The sequence below is a fragment of the Polyodon spathula genome, chromosome 6 (genome assembly GCF_017654505.1).
Source record: "Polyodon spathula isolate WHYD16114869_AA chromosome 6, ASM1765450v1, whole genome shotgun sequence".
Lineage (NCBI taxonomy): Eukaryota > Metazoa > Chordata > Actinopteri > Acipenseriformes > Polyodontidae > Polyodon > Polyodon spathula.
Window position 1 is genome coordinate 18,487,068 of NC_054539.1, and position 26,831 is coordinate 18,513,898.

The 26,831-nt window shown below is 38.3% G+C and overlaps 1 protein-coding gene across 5 annotated transcripts in view; it reads right to left on the bottom strand.

Annotated features, from left to right (window-relative positions):
- Positions 1-26,831, bottom strand: part of LOC121316956 (utrophin-like) — a 224,518-nt gene that overhangs the window by 69,312 nt on the left and 128,375 nt on the right. For 2 of the 5 annotated variants that reach the window (XM_041252378.1, XM_041252377.1), the window contains exon 1: positions 4-719. The exons of the other annotated variants lie outside the window; for them this stretch is intronic. In XM_041252378.1, the coding sequence (XP_041108312.1) occupies positions 4-57 (54 nt within the window). In that variant the 5' untranslated portion in view covers positions 58-719. Of the gene's footprint in view, positions 1-3; positions 720-26,831 lie in introns of those variants that run through there. 5 annotated transcript variants of the gene reach the window in all.

Here is a 26,831-nt window from a genome sequence, read left to right on the forward strand (position 1 = left end):
TACCTGCTCAAATTTTCTTAGCAACTCCTGCAAGCTGAAGTTCAGGCCAATCATCATCAGGTACAGTATTCCTTTATAAGCTACATCTTTCAGTTAAAGGTCCCCCATTCAATGCCACATGTTCCCTGCTTGAAAGAATTTCCCCACCGTTGCAATGTCCAGGGCATGCATCTCCCACTAGCACAGCAGTAGTATTCTCGTTTTGCTCGGGTGCATAGTAACTTCATCTTTTCTCTGTACCACACTTTACATGGATTGTACTATCTATGAAGTTTAAGGAAAATCCCTGGGTAGTGCCAGTGTGCTATTAACCAGGCTCCATGACGGTCCTTTCAACTGGGCCTTGATTCCCCTGTTTGTTCAATTCTCTAATGACCTGCAGACTCCAGCAATCACAAAATCTTTTCTCCTGCACCCAAACTCTAGCTTTTGTTCTCAAATACACTCATTAAAGAGCTGTGGGTGAAAAAAAAAAAAAAACCAAAACTTGTGTCCAGGTGCATTTAGTAGTCTTTAAAGGAAATAAAAAAGAGCTGGATGATGTTAGGCAATCACTGAAGAGTAGGCAAGATGCTGGATGGGTCTACAGTGATGGCTGGTTTTCAAAAGGATTGTCTCTTCTGGGCTCATGGCGCCATTCAGCATATAGGCCCTCATACCAGGTCTCCTCAGCATCCACGGCGCTTGGAAATCTCTTCAGTCTACTTTTTACTATTCTGAAAAGGTATAAGCTGTGTGCAGTAATCTGTATTTCCAGCAGCTGTTTATTATTTTAAATCAGGATCCACCCTCTCCCCTCCTCTCCCACAGCTCTTTAACCAAGCACACACCCACTTCCTGAGGCCCCACTTTTGGCAGAACTTCAGTCCCTCAAAAAAAAAAAAAAAAGTGCAATGGCACAAGTGCAACTTGTGAACCTGTTCAAAGTGAGGGAATTTGAATATGTGCTTTCACCTAATGATGTATTTTTCAAGAACTAAGATACCAAACAAGCCCATGTTCTCACGATTTATTTACATTATAAAAGATTCTTTTTTTTGGTTAAAATAATCTGACATAAGCCTGTTTATTAATACCACAGTACTACTGTAACGTGAGAATGAGAGACCAAATAGTTACTACTAGGGAAGCTGTGGTTTGGGTAGCAGCACCAAGGCAGTAGGTCACACCCACTTCAGCAGAACGTGAATTTGGGGCATCTGCAAGGACTGCCATTCAATAATGTAAATACAGTACATATTTCTCCATATGTAATATAGTAGGTGACTTACTCTGATGCTTTAATGTACAATAACACAGTTATTAGATAATAAAGATATTAAAAGGTTGTTAACTGTGTTTTTTTTCATTAAGTTTAATTTTATTTTTGTCTTCAAATTTGAGGGTGCGACTTGAATTCAAAGGCAACTTAAATTTGCGTAAAAATAGTAGAATAATTGTTTTATTTGAGTAAAAAGACTATTTTATATATATATATATATAAGAATAAACCGCTTTTTGGTGATACATTTTGTTTAGATTGTTCATATAAAACATTTAATTACAAACAAATCTTTACCTATTTAGTATACATAAAGAAAAAAAAAAACTTTTGGATGATATGTCTTTACTCAATTTTTTCTGAAAACAAGTCACGACACAACACATCAAGATATTACCTGAAACATAAGAACTATACTTGAAGTTGGTGGAACACAAAGAATACATTTGGAAAGTATAAAAGCTACTGAAACAGTACCTGCCTGGAGATGCAAATCCTACCAAAATGTTAGGAAGGTCAAACAGACCTTGATGCAAGATGCAAAACCTGCATTACTTTGCTAAATTTCAGGTTAAGAAGTAATACACAGCACACAAGAAGGATGTCTGTGAGCCACCTAATCCACTGAATGATTGGATGCAGCACTGGACAAGAACCAAATGTTTTAATGTTGGTCTGCTTCCACAAAGGGGATTATTATCTATTGTTCTCAAATACTTAGCAATCTACCCGCAAGCCCAGGAGAGGAATACAATTTAATCTACTTCTTTGGGAACATGAGCTAGAAACACAACTTATGTATGCAACAATGATCCTAAGCATCAGTTCACAGAGGAGGAAAAGCAAGGAAATTGACAGCTTACAGAACCCTTCCAAAAGCTTAACCATGGAAACCTGAGAGCCAGTGTGTAAAGATAACAAGCAGCCTTTTTCAAAAGCAAAATTTTTTTTACATCTAGCGGCTGTATCTATATCTATGACACTGCTTTTTGTAACACGAATCCTGCGTCTCCAGAAACATAGTTTAAGGGTTTTTTTATGATTTATTAGAGTATTTAAAAGAAATACCTGTTGAAATCTGCCAGTAAAACAGACTCATTAAAAGAGTTACTGAACAGGCGATTGGGTTTAAAACAACGCATCACTTTCATACGGTTTCTGGTTTGTTGTATGTATTATTTTAACATAAATCACAATTGTTTTGATATTTTTATTAACATATCCATGGTCACAAATCAGTTTAGACCAGTTATCTTCATTTCACATTGGTTATGCATCGGGTCTTCCCGTCAAAATGTCTTCTGAATTCACAACATCGGAGGCTTCAATCCAGCCTGTTCAGAAACATTTGATTGGTTCTAGACTACTCCCATAAAGTTCAGTGTTTTGATTGGTCCAGTGGTCTGACCTGCTCATTCTGGCACAGGTTCAGAGGGGTGGGAACAGGTTTATGAATATGCATGACAAGTCCCATCTAATGACAATAAATAAATCTGGTATTTTTGTGGGTTAGGGTGGAATAAGAACCAGTAACACAACCATAAGTGAACACTCTATATGCTAAGCAACATACATGTTTAGACAGATAGCAGATTGCACTGCCTAGTCATATGCACATTTTGAGTACAAACAAATATTCATTTGGTTGGAGGAAAGCCCCTTGCAACTGGGTGGGGGTCTGTAAAGCGGATGTTATGATTATACAGGGCTTGCCATGCATATTCATAAACCTGCTCCACCCCTCTGAACCTGTACCAGAGCGAGCAGGTAGGACAGATGAACCAATCAATATGCTTTACTTTGGTAGAGGAGTCAGCAACCAATTAAATGTTTCTGATTGAACAGGCTGGACTGAAGCCACCAATGTGAATTCAGAAGACATTTTTGACGGGAAGACCCGAAGCACAATCAACGTGAAACAAAAATAACTGGTGAAAACTGATTTTTGACCATAGATATGTTAATAAAATATCAGAACAATTGCAGTTATGCTGAACAATGTATTGCAAGATGATGTACAACAAAGCAGGAACCTAGGGAAAGTAATGCTTTGTGTTTTAACCTGCTCATTAACACTAACATCTAGTATGCTTTTTTCAACTCACAAGAAAACTTTGTATTTGACTGAATGTACAGCCCATGCTTGGCAACCTTCTGTGCATGGAGTACATATATTCTCTCCATACAAAATGAATACATTAGTTATTTCACCACTGTAGGGCAAAGTTTAAATTAGGTTTAGGGTCCCAGCAAGAATGGAGTAGACATTTATATGTTATTTTTACTGGGGGGGGGGGGGGGGGGGGGGGGAGATTCATAGCAGAATTCAGTAAACACACATTTTAACTGTGCAGTTTGTCAGTCAGAAACCATACATTATTGTCTTCCATATTTTTGCTGTTTGTTTAAAAAACTATTAAAAAAAAATAAAAGTATAATGATTTTAAAGCCAATGATTGTCCTTACTGAAAGTAATGCTACAACAATTGTCTATTGGATGAAGTAAATAATTAATTCTAACATTCTTTGAACTCACCCTCATGGTGTACCTTCAATGTTTGCTGAAGTATTTTTTGAATTTGTAGTAGGAAAATATGCAGTAAAAATAATAAGATCTACTTTGATCCTCCAATAAAAATGCCTTTGGTCATGACTAGGGTTTTATGTCAGTAAGGAAGACATCCAGATTTACTCCACCATTCTGTATAATGCAGCACAATTTTTGTGTCTTGACCAAACTGATTCAAATGAATGGTGTGATAGGGTCTACAATTCCAGAACCTGTCTATTCTGGAATCCAGCATGATTTCTATGTCTTTTCAGTCTAAAATCAATGTAAATATGACTGTGCAGTCCGACGCCAGGTCATGTGATTTAAAACTAGTATAAAAACTAAAACAAAAACAAATACAATGCGTTGCACATATACTCAAGTCAAATTTAGTAGCACTCTGAACTGTGCAGTTGCTGAACAGCAAATAAAATGTCTAAACAACAATGCAATGAGTTATTTCTTGAAAGAAAAATTGTGCTCATCAAAAAAGCTGAACGTTTACCCAAAACCAACCAAAAGAGAAACGAAGAATTCAGATTTGCAAGGCTACTTAAAAGCAGCATGGACAAAACCTGAACGCCAGCAGAAAATGCTTGAATCCTACATGCAGGTACAAGTGAACGTCTTTCCGTGGAAATGGTTTAAACAGACTTCTGCTAATATCAGGTACAGATTTTGTCATGGTATTGTTGTGTTTAAACTTTGCTGAAGTGTTGTTGTGTTTATTATACTTTGAACAGAAATAACAATTCAACACACTGTCTAATCTAGCACAATTTTTTGGTCCCAAGCAATTCCAGATTGGACAGGTTTTACTGACATTTCCATTCACCATCCTGTAGCTATTCTCCACATGTAATCTCATTGCATTCCAAACTGCATGTCAGATCATCTTGCACATTGTTAAATAGCGTTCACCCTCCTTGGATTTTTTCACAGTTTGTTGTGTTACAACCTGAAATCTTGATACATTTAAATGGGATGTTTTTTTTCCTTTGATTTACACAACCTACTCAACACTTTCAATGTGTGAAAAAATGAGGGGGTGAAAAAACAAATCAATTAAAAAGCAGACAAGTCTTCATTAGATAAGTGTTCACCCCCTTTGCTATGACACTCCTAAATAAGCTCAGGTGCAACCAATTGCCTTCAAAATTCACACAATAAGTTAAATGGAGTCCATCTGTGCGCAATAGAAGTGGTTCACATGATTTCAGATTAAATACAGCTGTCTCTGTAAGGTCTCACAGTTGGGCAGTGCGTTCAAAGCAAAGATACTACCATGAAGACCAAGGAGCTTTCAAAACAATTCCGGGATAAAGTTGTGGAAAGGCACAGATCAGGGGAGGGGTATAAAAACATTTCAAAGGCACTGAATATCCCCTGAAGCACAGTCAAGTAGATCATTAAGAAGTGGAAGGTATACGGCACCACCCAGAATCTGCTTAGAGCAAGCCGTCCTCCCAAACTGAGCAGCCGGGTAAGAAGGGCATTGGTCAGAGAAGCCACCAAGAGGCCAATGACAACTCTGAAAGACCTACAGCGTTCCATGACTGAGATGGGAGAAACTGTCCATGTGTCAACAATAGCTGAGGTACTCAACTAAATCTGGCCTGTATGGAAGAGTGGCAAGAAGGAAGCCATTTCTGAAAAAAGCCCATGTAAAATCCCGCTTGGAATTTGCAAAAAGGCATGTGGGAGACTCTGAAAAGATGTGGCAAAAGATTCTGTGGTCCGATGAAACAAAAATTGAACTATTTGGCCTAAGTGCAAAGCGTTATGTCTGTCGCAAACCCAACACAGCACATCACCCAGGTAACACCATCCCTACTGTGAAGCATGGTGGTGGCAACATCATGCTATTCGAATGCTTTTCATCGGCAGAGACTGGGAAGTTTGTCTGAGGGCAAAATGGATGGAGCTAAATACAGGCAAATCTTTGAGGAAAACCTGCTTCAGTCTGCAAAAGACCTAAGGGTTCAACTTTCAGCAGGGCAATGACCCCAAGCACACAGCCAAAGCGACACTGGAGTGGCTTAAAAACAAGAAAGTGAATGTTCTAGAGTGGCTCAGTCAAAGCCAGGACTTGAATCCGAATGAGAATCTGTGGCAAGACTTGAAGATTGCTGTCCACCAATGATCCCCATCCAACTTCACAGAGCTTGAACAATTTTGCCAATAAGAATGGGTGAATATTGCACTATCCAGATAAGCAAACCTAGTAGAGATTTACCCCAAAAGACTCACAGCTGCCAAAAAGTGGTTCTACCAAGTATTGACTCAGGGGGGTGAATACTTATCTAACCATGACATGTCAGTTTTTTTTTTTTCATTAACTGTTGTTTCACAATAAAAATTCTCTTGCCTCTTGAAAGTGTTGAGTAAGTTGTGTAAATCAAAAGGGGAAAAAAAATCCAATTTAAATGCATCAAGATTTCAAGTTGTAACACAATAAACTGAGAAAACGTCCAAGGGGGGTGAATACCTACTATAGGCACTGTACATGTCCTGTACATGTCCAAGTGCATTTGATATACAGTTGTAGTCAAATGTTTATATACCCCAATGGAAATTTATAATTTCTAGAAATTTATTGAAAACAATTACAGAAAAAAAAAAAGTTTTGTAGCAAAAGCTTTGGTTTTCTGGATGAGGAAAAAGTTACAAGAAACAGATGTCTACAATTATTTATTTTAGCAATTTTTTTTGCAAAACTCCAAAAATGCCAATTCAAAAGTATTCATTCCCTTACAAGGAAAATGAAATTAATAGCTAATTGAGGCACCTTTAGCAATAATAACCTATTCTAAACGATTAGGATATTTGTCAATGAGCTTTTGGCATGATTCTTTAGTGATTTTTCCCCATTTTTCAACGCAAAACTTTTCCAGCTCATTCAAATTCCGAGGACTTCTCTTGTGCCGCCTTCAACTCACACTAAGGATTCTCAATCGGCTTTAGATCAGAACTTTGACTAGGCCATTCCACAACCTTGATTTTATTCTTTTTTAACCATTATGAAGTAGATTTTGATGTGTGCTTTGGATCATTGCCGTGTTGGAACGTCCAGTTGTGCTTTAAACCAAGTTTTGTAGTGGAGGGTTTCAAATGATTGGCCAATAACTTTTGGTATGTATGATATGGAATCAATTTTACCATGCATTGGAACCAAATTTCCTAAAACATTAGAGGAAAAACAGCCCCATAGAAGGATATTGTCACCTCCATACTTGACAGTAGGTATGGTGTTCTTTTCTTTGTGCCCTCACCAGACTTTCAGCACTACCAAACAGCTCGATTTTTGTTTCATCACTCCACAAAACCTTTGACAAGAACTCATATCCATCATTCAAATGTTGTTTTGCAAACTTTAAGCGATTGTCCTGGTGATGTTTTCCCAAGAGTGGCTTTTTCCTTGGGTGTCACCATGCAATACTCTGACCTATGGTTGAAATGGAAACCCCAGTCCCACTTTGAATATCTTTGGCAGTCAATCTCAGATTGTTATTAACCCTCCTCACAATTCTTCTACTTGTTCTTGGTGAAGGAACCGTCTTTCTTCCAGACCGAGGGAGCATTGTGACAGCACCACAAGTCTTGTACTTCTGAAGAATAGAACAATACTTGAAATTGGGATACTCAAATGCTTGAAAACCTTCTTGTATCCTCCTCCATTTATGACAATAAATAATGTTCTGCCTAAGGTCTTCAGATAGTGCTTTATTTTTTACCATATTGACTTCCTGGTAATGACAGCAATCATCCTGTGCCTGACCCTTTTATACTCTTTAAGAATGTTCACCTACAATCCAGCATTTTCTAGACTTTTCTAGAATTAGGTTCTGCATTATTATACAGAATTTTTTAGCACCTTGTAGACAATACTATCAAAGCATCAAAGTGTATGAATACTTTTCAATTAGCATTTCTGGAGTTTTGCCAAAAAAATGCTGAAATAATTGTAGACATCTATTTCTTGTAAGTTTTTTTTTTCTAATCCACAAAAGCAAAACTTTTGCTACAAAAGATTTTTTCTAATTTTTTTTGCTTTCGAGAAATTTCTAGAAATTATAAATTTCTATTGGGGTATGTAAACTTTTGACTACAACTGTATATGCACATCAGTGAATGTGCCCTTTATAAAACCTGCTGGACTGTTGTAAGTTGGACTATTTGATGCATCATCTAAAATCGATTAGTTACAACACTGCACAGATTCTAACTAATTACAAAATCTATTCTTCAAACTAACATTGAACACAAAAGACACTGAGTCTAGTCAAATCTTGAATTGAATTTCTTTTTTTTTTTTCCCCCCAGTATTTCTCCCAGTATTTCTGAAGGGCCTTCAGAAAATATCTATCCAAAGGTCTCCCTTTGAAAAGCTTCAGATAAATTCACATCCACAGCACCTGTGGTGTTTTCAAAATTATAACGGTAAGAATTACACAAATATTCTGACTGCTTGAAGAATTAGAAACATGAAGGTTAAGAGTTAAGTTTTTATTTTTTTTTTTTTTTTTTTTTTTTAAAGTCACTGAAGTCCTACCTTGGGAAATGATTTTAATATTATAGTAATTTCTTATCATAAACCTACTGAGTAATCAGAAAATTTTACAACATTGTTTTTCCATTCAACAGAAAAGTGCGTAGATGCTCAACCTTTCCAGCAATGGTAGTTTCTGCCAAAGAAAGCTAATGGCATTGCCAGGGTTTTCTTGTTCATCTAACAAGGGGGTTTAATGGATTTTAAGTTTTAAGAATTCATTGATTTAGGCTCCATATTACGGATTAAAACTTCATATTATACAGGCATTGAACGGATTCATTGATGTAAGACAATAAGGTGCTGGGCATTTTTTGGTACGCCAACATTTACACAATGAATACAAGAGAACAAATTTATTTTTAAGTACAAGTTATAAATGTTGAAATATAGCTAAAGGTCAAAATATTTCTATAGCAACAGCAAGAACAAAATCTATCAACACTTTCAGATAGCATATTGAGAGTTTTTGACAAGGCTGATCAAATTTACATCCAACATTAACAGCATTTACGCCAGTATTTCCAGAAACATAAGGTTTGACGTCTGTTCTATTTAAAAAATTCTAAGTGAAAACAAAAGCAAAACTTGACAATTTGGATTTTTAAAAAATAAAAAAAAAGTATTGTAGGGCTGGGACAATGCATTAATTCCATGGAATAAACATCGAAGGTTGGGGAAAAAAAAAAAAAAAATCTACACTCTTATTCCTTGCCTTTCCTTTAAATAATAATAAAATAAAAAATATCCCCTCCCATTATGTAGCACGTACATTTTCAGAGTAAACCCTAGAATCCTCTGGATCACGAACGTGCAAAGGAAAAGCTTTGACAGGATTTAAGTCAGGAATGTAATTCAATGTCCATCACTACCGACGTATGGACAAGCATGGCACAAGAAGCGTAACAGTCACCTGCCATTACATTAAGCAAAACTGGGAACTCGAGTCAAAAGTATTAGCGACATGAAAATTACACGAGAGACACACAGCTGTGAATGTAGCAGAAGCAATCAATCAGATAAACAGTTTGAAGTGGCTGCAAAAGTAATAGCTTGTGTTCATGACAACACTGCCAACGTGTTCCGAGCAATGTCGTTGCTTTCTGCAAGCGAGCATGCCGTTTTACTTTTTGGTAGCGTGGCAAGTGTGAGCTGTGCAGGGCACAATATAAATCTCTGCATTCAGAAAAGCTTGGAGGATGTACGACAAGTCCACACGTTACTGGCAGCAGCAATGAGACTAGTTGCATATTTTAAAAAGAGTATTTACAGCAACAAATGCTTTAAATAGGAAACAAACAAATGCTGAGCACAGAAAAAGCACCACTCAAGTTAATACAGGACGTACAAACAAGGTGGAACACAGTTTATTATATGTTGGAATACCTTCTTGAATTAAAATGGTCAGTTATTCATTTGGTGGAAAAACAACCAGACACACTTTGTCAACCTAGCAGCCTTGGAAAAGAGCATGTTAAGTATCCCTGCAACATCGGTCCCAAGCAGGCGTGTGTTCAGCATAGCAGGGTTGCTTGTGAACAAACTCCATTCTTCTTTGAAACCGGACTTGTAAATAGTTGTTCTTGTGTTCCCAGGTCATAATTTTTTTTTTCCCCTCTAATTAGGTTGCTGTCAAGACATCTTAAGGTAAGACAGTACTATTTTTTATGTTTATTAACTTTTTTGTGGGGAACCTCGCCAACAGCGTGACTAGACATAAATAATTTCAAATGTGTAGTTTTAAGTTCAACTGGAGAAACGTTTACTTGTGATTAGATTTGATGAAAACAGATGTACTTATTTACACGTTTCTTTTACATTAAGAAAAAACGATGCATCGATAGTAAAAAAAAAAAATCATTCCAGCCCTAAAACACGTTTAAAAAAGCAATATGTTACAGACACACAGGCATTAAGGACTGTTAGGATGGTAATGGGCAGACACCAGGGATTTAAGACCCCCAAAGTGCAGTAAATCAGAGTGCAGGAAATCTTTCAGTTTAGTTGTTTGATAATAGCCAAGCCTTCCTGTACAAATTATTAAGTATATGTTACTTTAGACATTTTAAATTCACTAGTCACTCTATCAGGATACAAATAAACAAGGGATTTTTACGGATGCACCCATTATGTGTTATAAAATGCTGCCTATTAAATGCGCTAGGGTACAGCAGGGTTTTCAATTAGTTTTAAGGTATGTGGCGCTGGTAGCAGAGTGCACTGATCTCATTGTGGCATGTAGTGCTGATGGAGGTGTGGGAAGGGGGTTTGAAAAAAGGATTAAAATGGTGCATTCTGGAGCAATTTTGGATGGTTTAAGCATGTGGTCTGCTTGTAGTGTCTGACAAAGTACTCCGTTAGTGCAATGCAAGAGCTTTATTTCAGCACTGCTCACAGCAAGGCAAGATCAACAATCAACAAGAAGAACAATTGACTTTTGGGGCATCAAGGTCCTTGCAATATAAGACCGCATCTTTAATTGTGTGCTATAATATGGGAAACAGCATGCTGCAGCTCCAATGGTCAGTATTATGTCCAAGTCCTGATCTGACAGCACAGACAGCTTTAATGATTACATGTTACCGTTTATTTTTCAGTAAAAAAAAAAAAAAAAAAAAAAAAAAAAACAAGTTTACAAATTGCAGTGAGTTAGTTCTGCTATGTTGGATACACAGCAATCACATTGTCACTTATTTTAAATATTTTCATTAGCACAATCTGAGAGCTATTTTAGTGCATGGCAGTTTATTTTAGTGCAGTCAAGTAAGCTCTTTTTCATTTGCCATTTCTTTTTTTTTAAACCGTTGCATGAATTGTAAATAAGTGCAAGGTATTTTTGTCATTTGTAGTGAATACGAACATCTGATTTTTGTATCCGACTCATTTTTGTAGCACTCATTTTTTTATTTTCACTATTCTTGTTCTAAATTTATTGAATGCAACTGTTCATTTTAAACAGTTTTGTTTTTACACAACAGTACTCGCACACATTTAGTCACCATCACAACTGTTGTGTTAAACTGGCGTTACTGTATTCTGCTGGTATTACAGCACCTCTGCACTGAAGCATTTTGCCGATCAGCTGACAAAGGGCTCAGCTCATATCCCATCATCCCTGTCTTCTTAAAGGCATACATCCTCTGTACATGAACCCCCATCTTAGACAAGCACCTGGGTACAAATTTTTACAATATCACAGCAAAGGAAATGCATATATGTATAGCTATTATGTACTGTATATCTCCTTACAGTATGATAATGCGACAAAAAATGGACTGACTGCTAATACGCGAAAACAATCTTAATATATTTTTAATAAAGTAGCTGGCGGTATTAGGCTGTGGTGCAGGCATTATTTCAATACAGGATTTGTGGGATTTACAACACTTTATCAGACATTTCTCAATGTCCCTTATTTTTTGGGATGTGCAGCAAGAGTCTACGGCTAATATTTTCCCCTACAGGCAAATCGCTGGAAAATATCCCTCACCATAGTAAATGTATTACATGGGCAATTTGCCCACAGTGGAAAATCAGGCCCTACATCTACCTTCATGAAATAACATTAAAAGAATCAGTCATCGAGGAAGAACTGAGAGTGAAACGAGTTTGAGAATATCACACTTCCATCACAGGAGAGAGTCCCCAAACGGGTGACTAATATAATGTGTGAAGAGAACGCAATTTACTCTCTTAAATAGTCTCAATATTACACTGTTAATAACAGGCACATTGCAAATTCAAGTGTGCAATTTGAACGAGATATTAAAGTATTGAGTCAGTCAGGAGGAAACTCCAATGAAGCACAATTCAGACCTAGCTTCAGTGATTCATGACAGCTGCTATGAATTCACATGCGATAACGAATATCATTTAGGCAGCCTCTCTGGAATAAAGATTTAATCCACATAACATGTAGCTAAATAATCTATCATCTTTTCATGAGTCATTAATGCCTAATAAACACCTTCTGTAATCCACATCCCTTCCAGATGTGTAAAACAAGAAAACATGGCAATGGAAACAGTATTTACCAAGGCTCTTGCAAGCACTATAAAATGTTTAACCACTTTGCAGGAGGTATTCGATTTTTGTATGCCACAATTTTAATCTGTATGTCACTGTAAGAACTCATTGCATAGCATCAATTCTCAACCTTTATAGGGGGCACAGCAGAGATAGTCAAAAAATATATTCTATACAATAAATCCTCAATATGACTATCCTAGATAACAAAAATTTCCTCATTCCTCATTTCCTTACTTAAAGGTCTTCCTTTGAACATATTAATAGTGTAAATTAGATCAGAAATGATTAGTATATTTCAAATCATTTAAAATATTTTGTATGTGTTGCTCCCTCCCAGGTTTCCACTGAAGAGCCTTATTATGGTTGCCTGCATGTCCCTCACTTGCTTTGCGGAGGTGATAGCAGGCAAGAAAGTCGCTTTGGGCGATAAATATTTGAGCTCAGCTGAATGCATGGGCTCAAATGGAGGCTTCATGAGTGCATTAAGCACCACGTTTAACCTCCAGCAAGGAACAATGTCCGTCATAGGCAGCCAAAGCTACCAAGCCCCTTTCAATAATTGTTGCGCTAGGAAGTGTGCTCCTGGAGAGACCCAAGTCAATTTTGACATGGCAACCCAAAATAGCTGCCAGATAGACCTTTAACGTGGAGGGGGATGTCCCCTTGTCAGAAAAGGTCCTGCAAAAATTGCAGTAGAGCCTCAATGCAATAGGTCATGATGTCAAACTCATGAGGCAGGCAAATCTGAGACGCCCCACTTGTACCCATACTGGGAACATATGGATGCTGCTCTGGCATTTTGTAGGGTGTCAATAACCCTATTGGACAGACCCATATGGCTCAAATGCAGCCGTTCAGGGGCCAGACCTAGAGCTGCAGGCTCGATGGGTTGGTATGTCACAAAGCCCCCTGTGCCTGACTGAGCAGGCCGCTGTGCATGGGCAGTCTCCACAGCTGGATGCTCAGGAGCTGCGTCACGGTTGAGTCTCCTGGGCCGATAAAGGCCTACTAGGAGCACCTTGGCCCGGTCACGTCTGATTTTCCCCAGACACAGGGATGAGGGCGAGTGGTGGAAAGGCATATAACAGTTGCCTCGGCCACTAGTGTGCCAAGACATCTACTGCCAGCGGGTCCCTGCCTCATATTATGGAGAGCCAGAGGGGACAGTGGGTTTATTTCTGGGAGGCAAAGAGATTAATCTCTGCTCTCTCAAACCTCTCCCAAATGAGGCTCACCACCCTGAGGTGAAGCCTCCAATCTGAGAAGAGGTTATCATGTGCCTAGAGCAAAAGCTTACAGGCCATGCATATGGAGACTGGGGGACATAAGGCTGCCCTGGTGGTTGATGTAAGCCGACGCTGTTGTGTTATCTAAATGGACAAGCACGTCTCCCTTAAATCTCCTGCAAAAAAAATGTGCAAGGCCAGGTAAACTGTCTGCAGCTCCAAAACACTGACATGGAGACCCTGCCAAGGGGTGTTCTACACACCTTGCACCCCCTGCCGTTCCATACAGTGTCCCAGCCCAGACTGGACGCATCCTTGGTGATGACTTCCCTTCTGGTGACATTGCCCAGTGCTACGCCGAGGCATTGACGGGTGGCTGTTTCCACCCTGAGAGCGCCTTTAGACAGTGACCCTGCTGTTGAACCAGGCCTGCAGTGAGCGCATGCGCAGGAGACCCAAGTGAGGGTCTGGGAAGCTGCTGCCGTCAAGCCCAGAAGTCTCTGGAATGTCACTACCGTCACTACCGTGAGTGCTCGTTGAGCTGAAACAGCTCTAAACAGATGGCTATTCTCCGCACTCTGTCGTCCGACAGAGTGGACAGCATAAACCTGGAGTCCAAGCACACTCCTAGATAGCAGACTGTCTGAGAAGGCATGAGCTGGCTCTGTACATGATTCACCATAAGACCCAAATGTTGAAGGTTGGCGGTGACTAGTGGGCATCTGCCTGTACTGGAGACTGGGCACAAATGAGCCAGTCGTCCAGATAATTGAGCACTCTGATTTCTGAGTCTCAACAGGGCCAGGATAGCGTCCATGAACTTCGAGAAGGTACAGGGAGCTAGGGAAAGGCCAAATTGCAAGACAAGGAACTTGTACACTGTCCCCTGAAAGGCGAACCGCAGGTACTTCCCTGGGCGCTGTACAGCCCGTTTTTACAGAAGAGCTGCTACCCTACAAGACGCCACATCAGCAACTTGTGTGTCCGTGACTGATGTTGTAGTCACGCTCCAAAAGGGAGGGGGACCGTGTTTGAACTGCAGTGAGTAGCCGGTTTGAATGGTAGTAAGCACTCAGATGTCCGTGGTGCACTGACACCAATACTCCAGATGGCTCCCTGAAAAGGGGCCCTGGGCCTGTGGCAGAAAACTCATAGGGCTGCTGCTCTGCCTGTGGCTTGGCCTGAGGCCAAGGGCGGCGGAACCTATTAAAGCCTCTGCAGCGAGCAGCTGCAGGCCGATTATGACCACTGCAGCATCTCATCCACTGTGGAGAGGCAGTAGGCTTGTCATCAAAAATCAACTGCGTTGCTTCGCCTTCTGTAGGCAGGGCTCTTGCAAAATTGCAGTGCGCCTCTTGATCAGTGGTAGAAGCTCTGCCGACAGAGAGTTTAACTGCTGGGGAAGTACTGTCAGATTCCACATCATCCAACAGAAACTGTTCGTCCTCCTCCTCAGAGCCAGCGATGGACAGTATATCCTCCTGTGGCCCCAAGGGGACAGGTGACGCCGAACATTCAGCGATGACCATTCCTTGGAGCAGAGGAAGATGAGGAAGACTGTTTCCTACTTGGGCTACTTTCCCTGTGTATCGTCTGGTCTCCCTTGGCACAGAGCCATGAGGTGAGAACGCAACCACCACTGTAACAGAGGGTGATAAGAAAGAGCGATGTGCAGGAGTAAGGGATGCAGAGCGTTCTGTAGAGCTGTAGGAGAGGCTTTCTCAAGCGTGCTCTTAGGAGACAGGTGCACAAAACTCACCAGATCACCAGTGCCTCCTTGGCATTCTCTGGCACCAGGCAGGAAGAGTATCTGCCATGCTTGACCTCAATAGGCAGACTGGTTTTGCATGTCTCATTGGAATAAAACCCAGGCATGATGCAAGAAGCAAGCAATGCAGTTTAGAGACGTTGCCTCAATCTGCTTATAGATGTGAGCACCGGTCGGTAGTGGATCGTGCAGGACCAGGTAGAAACCAGGTTGGTACCAGGTCGGTTCGGTACTGGTGTGGTGACTTTAGCACCGGGTCGGTAAAAGAACGGCCACAATAATTACAAGAAAAAATTTTAAAGGCAACAAGTACTTATCTGAACCAGACTCTCCTGTCTGTCAGTCTTAAAAGGAAGGTGAGCGCAGTACTTCTATGCCGTCGGGGGCAGGCTATGACTGTGTCACAGGCTCTGCGAGCAGCTTTGATATATCTTATTCAGGTTTCGGGTCTAAGAGGTAAATATCCATACGTTAATGGTTACATTTCGCACTTGACAGGGAACTGGATTTTAAAACATTTAATATTATAGTAAGTTTTAATAAGAAAACAATTTTTGATTCTATGCCTTCTTAATATAAACCATTTACACTGCAAGTCTTTTTTGCTTGCCCGTTTACAAATTAGATTGAGTTTTATTTTCTCATCTAGATTACTGTACATGCGGCTAATGAAGGCTGCACAAGTGCATCACTGAACACAGTTTTGTACAGTATGCTACACCTGCAAAGTTTGTGAATCAACATTGTTTATTTTGCTGAAAGGACATAAGATGAAGATGGAAATTGTAAACTTATTTTGAATATGCATTTCTACATTATGCATCCTTATGTACCTCTAAAGCATATCAACCAGGAATGAATTCATAGTTCCCAGGCTAATTTTTGTGATAAATTTAACATATAATGCTGCCATATAGAAAAATCAGACGAAATAATTTTGCTTTTGGCAGAATGTCTGCTGTACCTGCTTCTGGTTTGCATGAATGGAGAATTAAACATAATCATTCACCAATAAATAGCCTGCCTTTGTGTTCCACTGTGAAGATGGCAACGATTGAATAAATAGGATAAGGATAGCCAACTGCTTATCAAAATACATTTTATAGCCAACAGTGCAGTGCAAAGCTAAACAATGTGTTGCCCCTCCCCCAAATATGAATCAAAACAAAATGCAGAAAAAATGCAAAGTACAAGTAAGACTATCGAATCAGTTTAAAAACTGTGAGACTCCTGGCTTTGCAGATGGAACTGAAACATTGTGCTTCACCTCTGTTAGTCAATAAAAAAGGGAACAATCAGAAAACAATTCCCCCTATTACTTAGGAAATGATGCACTAGAATTGAGATTCTGATGTGGGATCTGCATGCTTACTCGGTTGCTTGCTTGTCATAGCAGATCATTAACGGATCTTAATTAAGTTACCACTGGCACTCCCAACAACTTTAATTAGTTGAATGACAGCAAGAGCAAAGACTTTGTAAATACTGAGTTGGCCTCTAGACCTGTTAAGAGCCACGTTCACTTTACCTTGCCTTTAACCTGTGTAGAAAGTGACCGAGGGATTATCAGATAATTGATAGCTAGTTAATCCCTCGGTCACTAACGGGAGCAAGAGAGGAGAACAGAACGAAAACTAAAATACAAAACCATCGGATCAGTGAAGGCGATTGTCCAGCCTGACCGAGGCATTTGTTTTGGTGTTATTGATTTTGTTTTTGTTTAAATATTTATTTTCGCTCTGTGAGCAGTTGTTGTGTTTAAATATTTTATTTATTTTCATTTAAATAAAACAGTACCTGTCAGTGTTTCTCTTCCTACATCTGGCCTTATGTCACCACGTCTACTCTGTCACAAACCACTTTAAAAGTGGCTGTCAAGGGTTCACCAATACACATTAAAACAGACATTTTGATACAAAAAGTATGCCTGTGGAACTCGAAATACAGTAAAGACTTTGCATTGATTACATTTAATACAATGTATTTTTAATATGCAGTGTACTATACTGTATGTGCATAATCAAATGAACAAGAAAGCTGTAAACAAACACTGCAGTGTTCAGAATAAAGCAACAATACTACTGCATGGTGGGCCATTTCAATAAAGCCACTTTTTGCAAAGTTATATTAAGTGGGGTGGAAATCCACTGTATGACTAATAAATGGGAGTGATATTAATTGGAGTATGAAAATTGCCCAACTGATATTATGAGGACCCTGTCACATTAACAAGAGTTATGTTGAACAGGTTTGACAGTACAGTGCATACATTCTTTCAAATGTATTACAGGATTCTGCAGTCAATGACTAAAAGACTAAAAAAAAAAAAAAAGGACTCAAGTAATGCTACTGTAGAAAATGGAAAACAATGTGAGCCTCATTCTACAGTATTTTTCACGACTGTAGCAATTTACAACACTTTCATGAAATACAGACTGTCTGGATAGCGCCTATGTGGACGTTGAACAAACAGATTACATTCCAGCCTGAATTGTGCACCTACTATAAATCAAGTCTAGTTCAAAAGAACCCCCAATTATCCATTCAAAGTTGCATAAAAAATAGTTTAGGTTTTGTATGGTGCAGCAATATAAATACTACCGATGGTTTATTAGGCTACAATGAGTCCTGCAAAACAGTAAAGATTAGCCAAATAACTAACTATTGCAAAACAGCAGAAAAAAGGTCCTGTAGTTCATTTCGACAATAGGTTGAACTGACAGAGAGGAAAAATCAGTCAGCTACTGTAAAGGCAGCTAGATAAAAACCTATTCTAAAACGGTGCCGTTTTGATAGGTGACCTGAAAATCATCTTTCAAAGAGGCAACGCTGTATCCCATCTAGTACAGTACCACAAAAGGAACACAGTGTGAGGAACAATATACAGTATGGGATCATGGAACACTTTTTGTATTAATAAAATTGTATTACTGCATATTAAATTTAAACAAAATGTGTGTATTCTGAGTATACAACGCAGTGTGCCATTTGCATCCATTTAGGATACAGTGGCAACAAACACTACGAGATCAGCTAAAATGTATGGTATTATAATAAAGAGCTGGGTACTATATTCACAACAAAGGGCTCCATCTTGTAATTTAACCCCTGTCCTCAGTTTTCTGTCTAACAGCGACTGTACAAAGCAAAAGAAAACATTAAACAGAAAAGTCAATTTTCCCAACAGGAATGTCCACCCCAAACAGTTGATTTTAAGCTGAAATGACAGAGATGCACAGATCATGGCATCATCAACGCGGATGTATTTAACGGTCTATAACTCCCCATCCGTAGTGGATGTTATTGTATAGATTTACTTGTAAAAAAATGTACAGGGACAGTTCCCTTGCTTCACCTCACAGCTTTATGAGTGCAGTGTAATCTTGACAAACATCCTGCCATGCAGTCCTGGGACCATAGAGACTGAAAATGTCAGCTAAATTGTGTGGGTGGTGGTTTTGTGATACAGACTACCTACCACTTTGAGACAAAACTCACTTTACTTGTAACATTAGACAGAATCAAACCCAGACAAAAGGCACTGAAGGTGCACCACCTAGCCCATTTTATGTTTTGTTTCACTGTTGAAATGTCAATGCCTATAAATCATGTTTATTACTTCAAATGAGTAAGCTGACATTGAGTGCTATATCAGTGCTTATTAAAATAGACATGCTCATTTAAATACCCGCACTATAGAACGTAAGTGAAAGTGTCAAAATGCAGTAATCAAGTAAGACAGTAAGGTCTTCTGTATTTAAATACCAGTACTCTAACATAACATTATTACTGCAGAAGAGTATATTTTCTTTATCATTAGAAAAAATGTGTAACTTCGAGATGTCTTCACTTTTACAGACCCACTGTGTATTACAGCTACATTTCTCACAAGCCAAACCTAATTTTTGAACCCAATATATCCGATGGCATTCCTGAGCATTTAATTTTGACAGACATTATTTGATCCACATTTCTAAGGGAATTGAGATGCTGACACGAAATCAGATGATTACTACTGTAAAGCAAATGTGTTCCTTCATCTAAATCGAACACAGAGAAGAAAGCCTCAGTGACACGTTTCCTGAATTAAATCAACACAAGCATTAACAGTGCAGTAGTGTCTTTCTACCGTTTTTCCAGCTAAATGCAGACACAGAACCCAGTTCTGAAGTTCTCAGAATAATCCTGATATGTACAATTTGCACAGCAATTGTTACACTGTACAGTCCTAAAGCTACATTTACACTACAGTATGTCTCGTTGTGAAGCTGCAACAGCCTAGCTCTGAAAAAAATACTGTGACCTAAATAATCACAAGAAAGCTAACAATGTATTTTTACATACATTATTACCAAAAACAGAGAACCAACAACTATCAAAACACTACTACTTTCCAACACAGAACAGCCAGAGAATATAGAGGACCGTGTGACAAATGCTGATTACATTCCACATTCGATTAAATCTTAAAAACACATTATCTCTGTTTAATCAATTTATACATTCCGAGCAAATTCTCAGCCTCTCCCTCCCCTACCTCCAAAGGGGTCACATCCTATTTGTAATGCCATCCAGTTATCAACACAGCCCCACTTCCTGCTCTGCTGCTGATAACATGCTATTTTCAAAATGGGAGTGAACATGACAATCCCATGGGCACGCCTTCCTGTGTTTCCATCACATTCCCTTCCACTCGGAAAGACAGTTAGATTGGGTCGGGATAATGCCTTCAAGCACTGTTACTCTGCTTTGGGATGCAAAGAGAAAAAGTCTCTGGTTGTTTTTGTTTTTACTGTATGTACCGGTCATGGAAATGTTGGCAAATGACTTACTGTCACACGTAGTTATCCATCAGATCAGTTTTTATTTGTATTCCATACAGGTCTATTCTAACTGAAGCCTGTTTTCAGCAAAGTCTGTTTACATTCAGAGGTTGTTTCTGAATGTGGAAAACTGTCCAGCTGGACTACTACAGCAACAATATCCATGTCGATACAAAACACTGATGACTGACAAAAACACATATATATCCCGGTCATTAGGAATATGCATCCCCCAGCAGGGCATACTAACTGGGTGTACTTATTTGCTGTATTTCTAAAATATTGTGTTGCTAAATTGCATAATTGTAATACTGTATTTCTCTTTCTAAGATTAACGTAAAACATACAAGAAAATAAACAGTGCTATTTATAATCTCTATTCTGTCGATAATCACCCAAGGTGGAAGCTCTGAATTATTTCGCATCTAGAGTTTCCATGGCATAATGCTGCTAGCAAAACGTGTGTCCTGTTCAGCAGGCTCTATGGAACTCACTTTGGTCCTCACGACTGATTGAATCTCCCCCAGAGCCCTCATTACAGCTCTTGTTCTACCATTACATCAGAGCTGGGTGAAAACAACATCTGTAACAAAGCCTTTGGGTTAAACATGGAAGGTAGGTATTTAGGAGTATCTTGGGTATTTTAAATATTCTGCAAGCAGCAGTTAACAAAACTATAAAGCATAAAACACAGAATTTAATTTGCACATTGGTGCTGAATAAAGCTAGTTGGTAGAGCACCAAGAGGGTCACTCTACCCTTAGTGGTATGTATGCACTAGAGTGCATTCAGCACTCTGCAAGCCATGCGATACCAATACATTTATTACACTGACCACAATACAAATTACTAACTATAGCGCAGTATAATAAGACTAACAAAGTGAAATTTGACACTGTAGATACACTACTGCAATATGGCGTCATTGCTACCAGAATACAGCAGTTAGCTGGATCATAACATTGTTCATCATTCACTTCAGCTGGATTTGAAAGCCGGCACAGTGCAAACCTTTAAACTGTGTACTAATAAGATTAAAATTACAGTTGCCCTACTGTTGCATTTATCAAAAGCATATCTTCCTCTATTTTTACTAAAGGATGTATATATTTGTGAAGGCTGTAATGTTTTTGTTCAGTATGTGCCTTTACAACCATTTAAAATTACTGCTAAAAAAGTCCAACTTCCATACATTTTAGGTATCAATGGTATGATAAATGTTTTAGTTACAGATTTGTAAATAAGTCACATTTTTGCTCTATGCCTCTGTGATACCATCGTATGTGTGTACTGTACATAAAATAAATATATAAACAAATATATGTAAACAATAATGTTATATGTAATACATTATGCATTTTTAATATTATTTACACGACTCGTGTTTATTCTAGACATAATGACACAAGCCACAGAGCAACAACATTCGTGATCATTTACTTTCAACTTTCAGGTTTCGAAATCAATACAAATATATAAAAAATAGGCTACTTTGAAATCGGCACAATCGTTTGTAAACAGGTAGGTCGCATAGTTAACACAATAAGCATTAATTATTTAGATTGTTTTAGCCATGTATGTCAAGGACGTTTTTAATGACGTCCTGTCAAAAAAGTAAAAGATCGCAAAATGCACCCAACAACTGCTGCACATGCCCATCGCCCGTATTTTACACCAGACATGAGCAGAAGAAAAATTAGACGTGCTTGAGGGACGATCTCATTTTACTCATGCGCAATGCGCCAGGAGATACAGGTTTCTGAGGGGGTACTGAATTGGTTACAATACCGGCAAACTCGCAATGTAACTCAGAAATGACTTTAGATAAAACTTCTACCAACGGGCCATTTGCATAAATTCCGCTTGCCTCTGAATTAATCAAAACTCTTTGAAGCCACTCTAAGATGTACAAAACGGTATTATCACCGTTATTAATTTCTAGCATATTTCTCGCCAGAATAGTTTTTGTCGAGCGTAATTCTGTAGCTGGGTCGCTACGTCGGACCTAGCAGCTTCAGCCATGTGAACCGAATAAAATAAAAACCGTTGTAAAAAAGACGTAAGGATTAATAATGTTATTTAATATACAACTACTTACAAACAAAACAACAAGACCCTTTTTAATTTCTGCAGACGGCACAAGACCTCTACCATTTCTCAGTTTGAAAATCAAAGTCTCTCATTGGCTGAACAGGTTAACAGGTAACATGGAGGAAAACTGATCTCCCCGATGTGGAAAGGGTGGGAATGGGCGGGGCTGATGGGATTGATTGGCAGTTTGCATCAAACGGATAAAAAGCACATCGAATGACAAAGTTCACATCAAATGGATAAAAGGCGCACTGAATGAATAAAGCTCATGTTTGATGCTCGTTTTTAACATTCAGCTGTTGCATTTAGCATTCGATGGTAGTGTTTAACATTCAATACTTTAGTATTCAATCGTGAATGTATTATTTGATGTTAATTTAACATGTGATGTTAATTTAACATTTGATACATTAATTTATCCTAATATATCCTAATATATTTTATGCTAGTATTTATTATTTGATGCTAAAATTCAATACTTGCTTAAATTTAACGTTTAATGAATTGTCATTCATTATTTAATTTTTGTTACGTTCACCTCCCACAGACATCAGAGTATTAATTGAGTCTAGAGTGACCAGATAGCAAGAGTGAAACATTCGGGACACTTAAGTTGGTGCGGGGAGGAATGAAACCCTGTTTAAATGACCTTCTGCACAACGCAGAAGACGGAAACTACGTATCTTTCTTCTGTAGACAGGCTTTTTTTATTCAAAGCACACATTCAAAACACTTGCATTTCACTTTTCATTTTGGATTGTGTTGTTATAACAATTTAAATGTTTGTATTTAATAATTGAAGTTGTGTCCACTTTGTTTTTGTCTGCACTGATGATGTTCAAAGCCAACAAGTGGAAAGGGGCGTGTCTGTAATCTGATTGGCCACATTGTAAAAAAAAAAAAAAAAAAAAAAAAAACCTTTCCCGTTCGTTTTTCTGTCTTTCACTGTTGACAAGTTACGTGGTAATTTATCAGCAGTTCAAAGCTTTCAGAGAATACTGCATTCTTACAAATAAGAGCCTTCTACATTCAGCATTAAGAAAACCTCATTGGAGGTGTATTTTAATTATATTCATAATAATAATAATAATAATAATAATAATAATAATAATAATAATAATTAATAATAATCTTGTCAGTCCTGCTGACAATTACCAGACAGTTTTTCTTCATTGAAACTATCACCTTGTCTGTGTCCCATATGCAAAATGTAGTGTATACATAATACAACTGAAATCAAGTATAATCATAATTGCATTTATATTTTGTGATATTAAATCATACAATTATATATAGTTTTTGGACAAATCTCCAGTAAAAAGTTATTTTTTAAAAAGACTAATTAACTTTTTTTAAAATTATTATTACAATTCAGACACCGTCACACCCATAACGCTGGACTTCAGATTGTACTATTAAAATATTAAACACCTGATGTATTAATTAATATGAATTTGAGGAGCAGCCAAATCTTCCTTACAAAATTACATGAAATGTTTTGGTGCAGGTCCCAAAAATCACAGACGTTTGAGAACACGTTAAGTGACCAGGCAATGCTTGTCCATTTCTGTCACATCCATAACGCAAGTTGTTTTGGGCAGCAACTTTTTTTTGTGAGACTTTGAACCCTGGAATTAACAGGACAGTTTAAAAAATACTTTATCTAAATAGTCTATAACGTTTCTTTAATTCATTAAAGGAGAACTTGTGTATGGTAACAAAGATTCTGTGTGCCCAGGTAGAGTAAAAGGGGAGAGGGAGAGGAGTTGTTTATTCACATCAATCTAAAAGATGTCTTCATAAAAGATGTCTTCAAAATCAATACATTTTGTTGCTAGTCAACAAGGTTCCTTTTCTTAATTTCTGACTGAGAACAAATTGATCAGATAAAAAAAAAAAAAAAAATCTGCTATGTTTTCATTAAGGAGCTGGCGTCGTTTGCCTTCAAGCATTGAATCAGTCTATAAAAAGAATAGAGAAGCATCTTTGTATTTCTCAACTTTGGAGCTTTTGGAACCAGCCATATCCTCCACTGACACAAGAGTTGCTGAAACAGATTAGTGTGGGGGTATGACAAAGATATGCTGAAGTCACAATACTAAACAGGAGAACTTGTTCAAGCAGCCTTGTCAACTTACTGGAGGATCCCCAACGAAATACCGTCAATATATACACATGTTAAAAAGTTGCCAAGTCCTTCCCTTCTTTCACAGGCTTAAAATAACTTCAGGTGCTGATGATGGAAAGCCGAGCTGAAAAGCACCTTCGCTTACCCTGACATCATTCTATTTCCTAATGATGAGGAGAAACAGTTTGGAAACAGGTGTATCTTTGGACAGCAAATGAAATGTTGGCCAATGCTGGAAGCTGGCTAAGAAATAGCATTCTCATAAACATTAGCAGCTCAGCTCGACTCAATTCCCAAATAATGTATTTGGCCAACTGAATTCTGAGAAGCAACCGACACATTCAAAACAGCTGCCAGTTTTTTGACATTGCAATGGTAATGGAAATATTAAAAAGGGTTGGGTTTGTGCTGCCATCCATTTAACCCTTAGCAGTCCATTTATTCAGTGCCTGTCAGGCATGTCAGGTCCAACTTATTTTCACATGCACTGTTTAAAAGTTTTTTTTTTTTTTTTTTCCCACCCAAGAATAAAATAGGTTTAAAAGGCACTACACATGAACAGGAGACTCAGTACTGCATCTCCAGCCCCACCCCGCCCCTTGTTCGCTGTTATTTATCATATACCTCTTCATAGTTGTGCATACTGATAAATCATCTCCTGATCACTCGTTTTATCACTAAACTCCTCAATAATGCGATCCAAGTAATTATTTTATTATTACTGTAACATGTCAAAAACCTCTGCAAATGTCTGTGATATTCTTTGAGCGCTGGATGTGGAAGCAGCTATCTTGTTTGTTTGTGTCCGTGTTATCTCTGTGGTGCAGGGACTGTGTATTGCTCAGATCCGCCCCCTTTTTTTTCGGCTTCTCTCTGCTCCTATCGGTATCACTCGGTCATTGAAAGGTTTTCTCTGCTTTTTCCAGTGAAAAAAAAAACGACTACAGACCTGTGCTTGACATCTTTTTGATGATGCTGGACAGGAAAGGGAAAATTTTAATGTCGGACCTAGTCCGACACAGGACCGCAAGGGTTAATGTATTTTTTTTTCTTTAGCTGTCCAAGTTATCATTTGCACAGACTATTCTTTAAACCAGACTTACACAATGTTATAGAAGGTGTTTATGTTAATTACAGACCAGAGCAGAAGAAAAAGCTAAATGTGTAATACTAGAAAACAGTGTAGCACAAGGTTGAGGAATAGCAGCACTACTTAATTACTCGCCTTGCAAAAAAGACAGTGAAAAATAAGATACAGGACATGGGGTAGAAAAGCAAAGAGCAAACCGAACAGAGTCACACCCTGAGCTTTATTCACATAACAATAAATTAAACAATGCCTCGAGATAAATTAAACCGAAAAGCAGCAACATTCAACAAAATGAAACAGCAGGATAAAAAGTCAACCATGCAGCATGATTATTCTATACTGTTGAAACTAATTCCCATGGAATTACCTTAAAGGATTTCACACCACAGCAAACACACACTATCATAAACTTGCAGGGTATTAGCCTAGCATGGCAAATCGCAACCAATGTGTGTTGCATTTACAGCCCATGGTTTGATGTTCACACTGTTTGAGGCAGCTTTGTTATAATAAACTGCAATAGAGCATGTTTTATTCCTCTACTCTTAAAAAAAGCCTACCAATTTCCAAATTAACTACTGGTCATTGTAAGTCATAATTAGTTACAAGCTTACATAGAAACAAAAATCCACACAATGAAAAAAAAAAAAAAATTAAAAATACTTTACCCAAACAGTGAAACACTATTTCCAAAAGAAAGGGCTGTACCAATTGCAATTTATGAGCATCTTCATGATATGCAAAAAAACCCACACAATACAGGAACACCTCCTAAGAGAACACTTTGGCTTAGGGAACAACCTTGTGAGGAAACAGAATTTTCCCATTGTAAAGGCTTGCCTAAAGGAATAGGAACTTTGCTTAAAAGAACACTTTTGCAGGGCAGGATTAACACACAGGCAAACTAGGCAGCTGCCTAAGGCCCAAAGTCATGGGGGGACCGAAACGATTAGATTTATTTATTAAACAGATACGGAATTGCTGGCAAACTGGAAGAACTTCACTCACTGACCAATCAAACTTGCTGACCTGGAACTTACTCTCATTCACTTTTGCACGGCGACAAATAAACTCCAGGTCAGCCAGTTTGATTTTGCTTAAATACAGCAAATAATGTCTCTTTCGGGGGCAGTAAAGTAAACACAAGAAACGGGAAGAAGAAGAATGCAAGAAGCAAAAAAGGGGAGCATTAGAAATTTTACAAATTGTTCTTGAAAGCCCCGAACTGCCGAAAACCCTATGGCCGACTCTCTGGAGATCAGTATTTTCCTGAAGCATGTCAAAACCCACCTCTGATCAACAGTAAAGCAGGAAA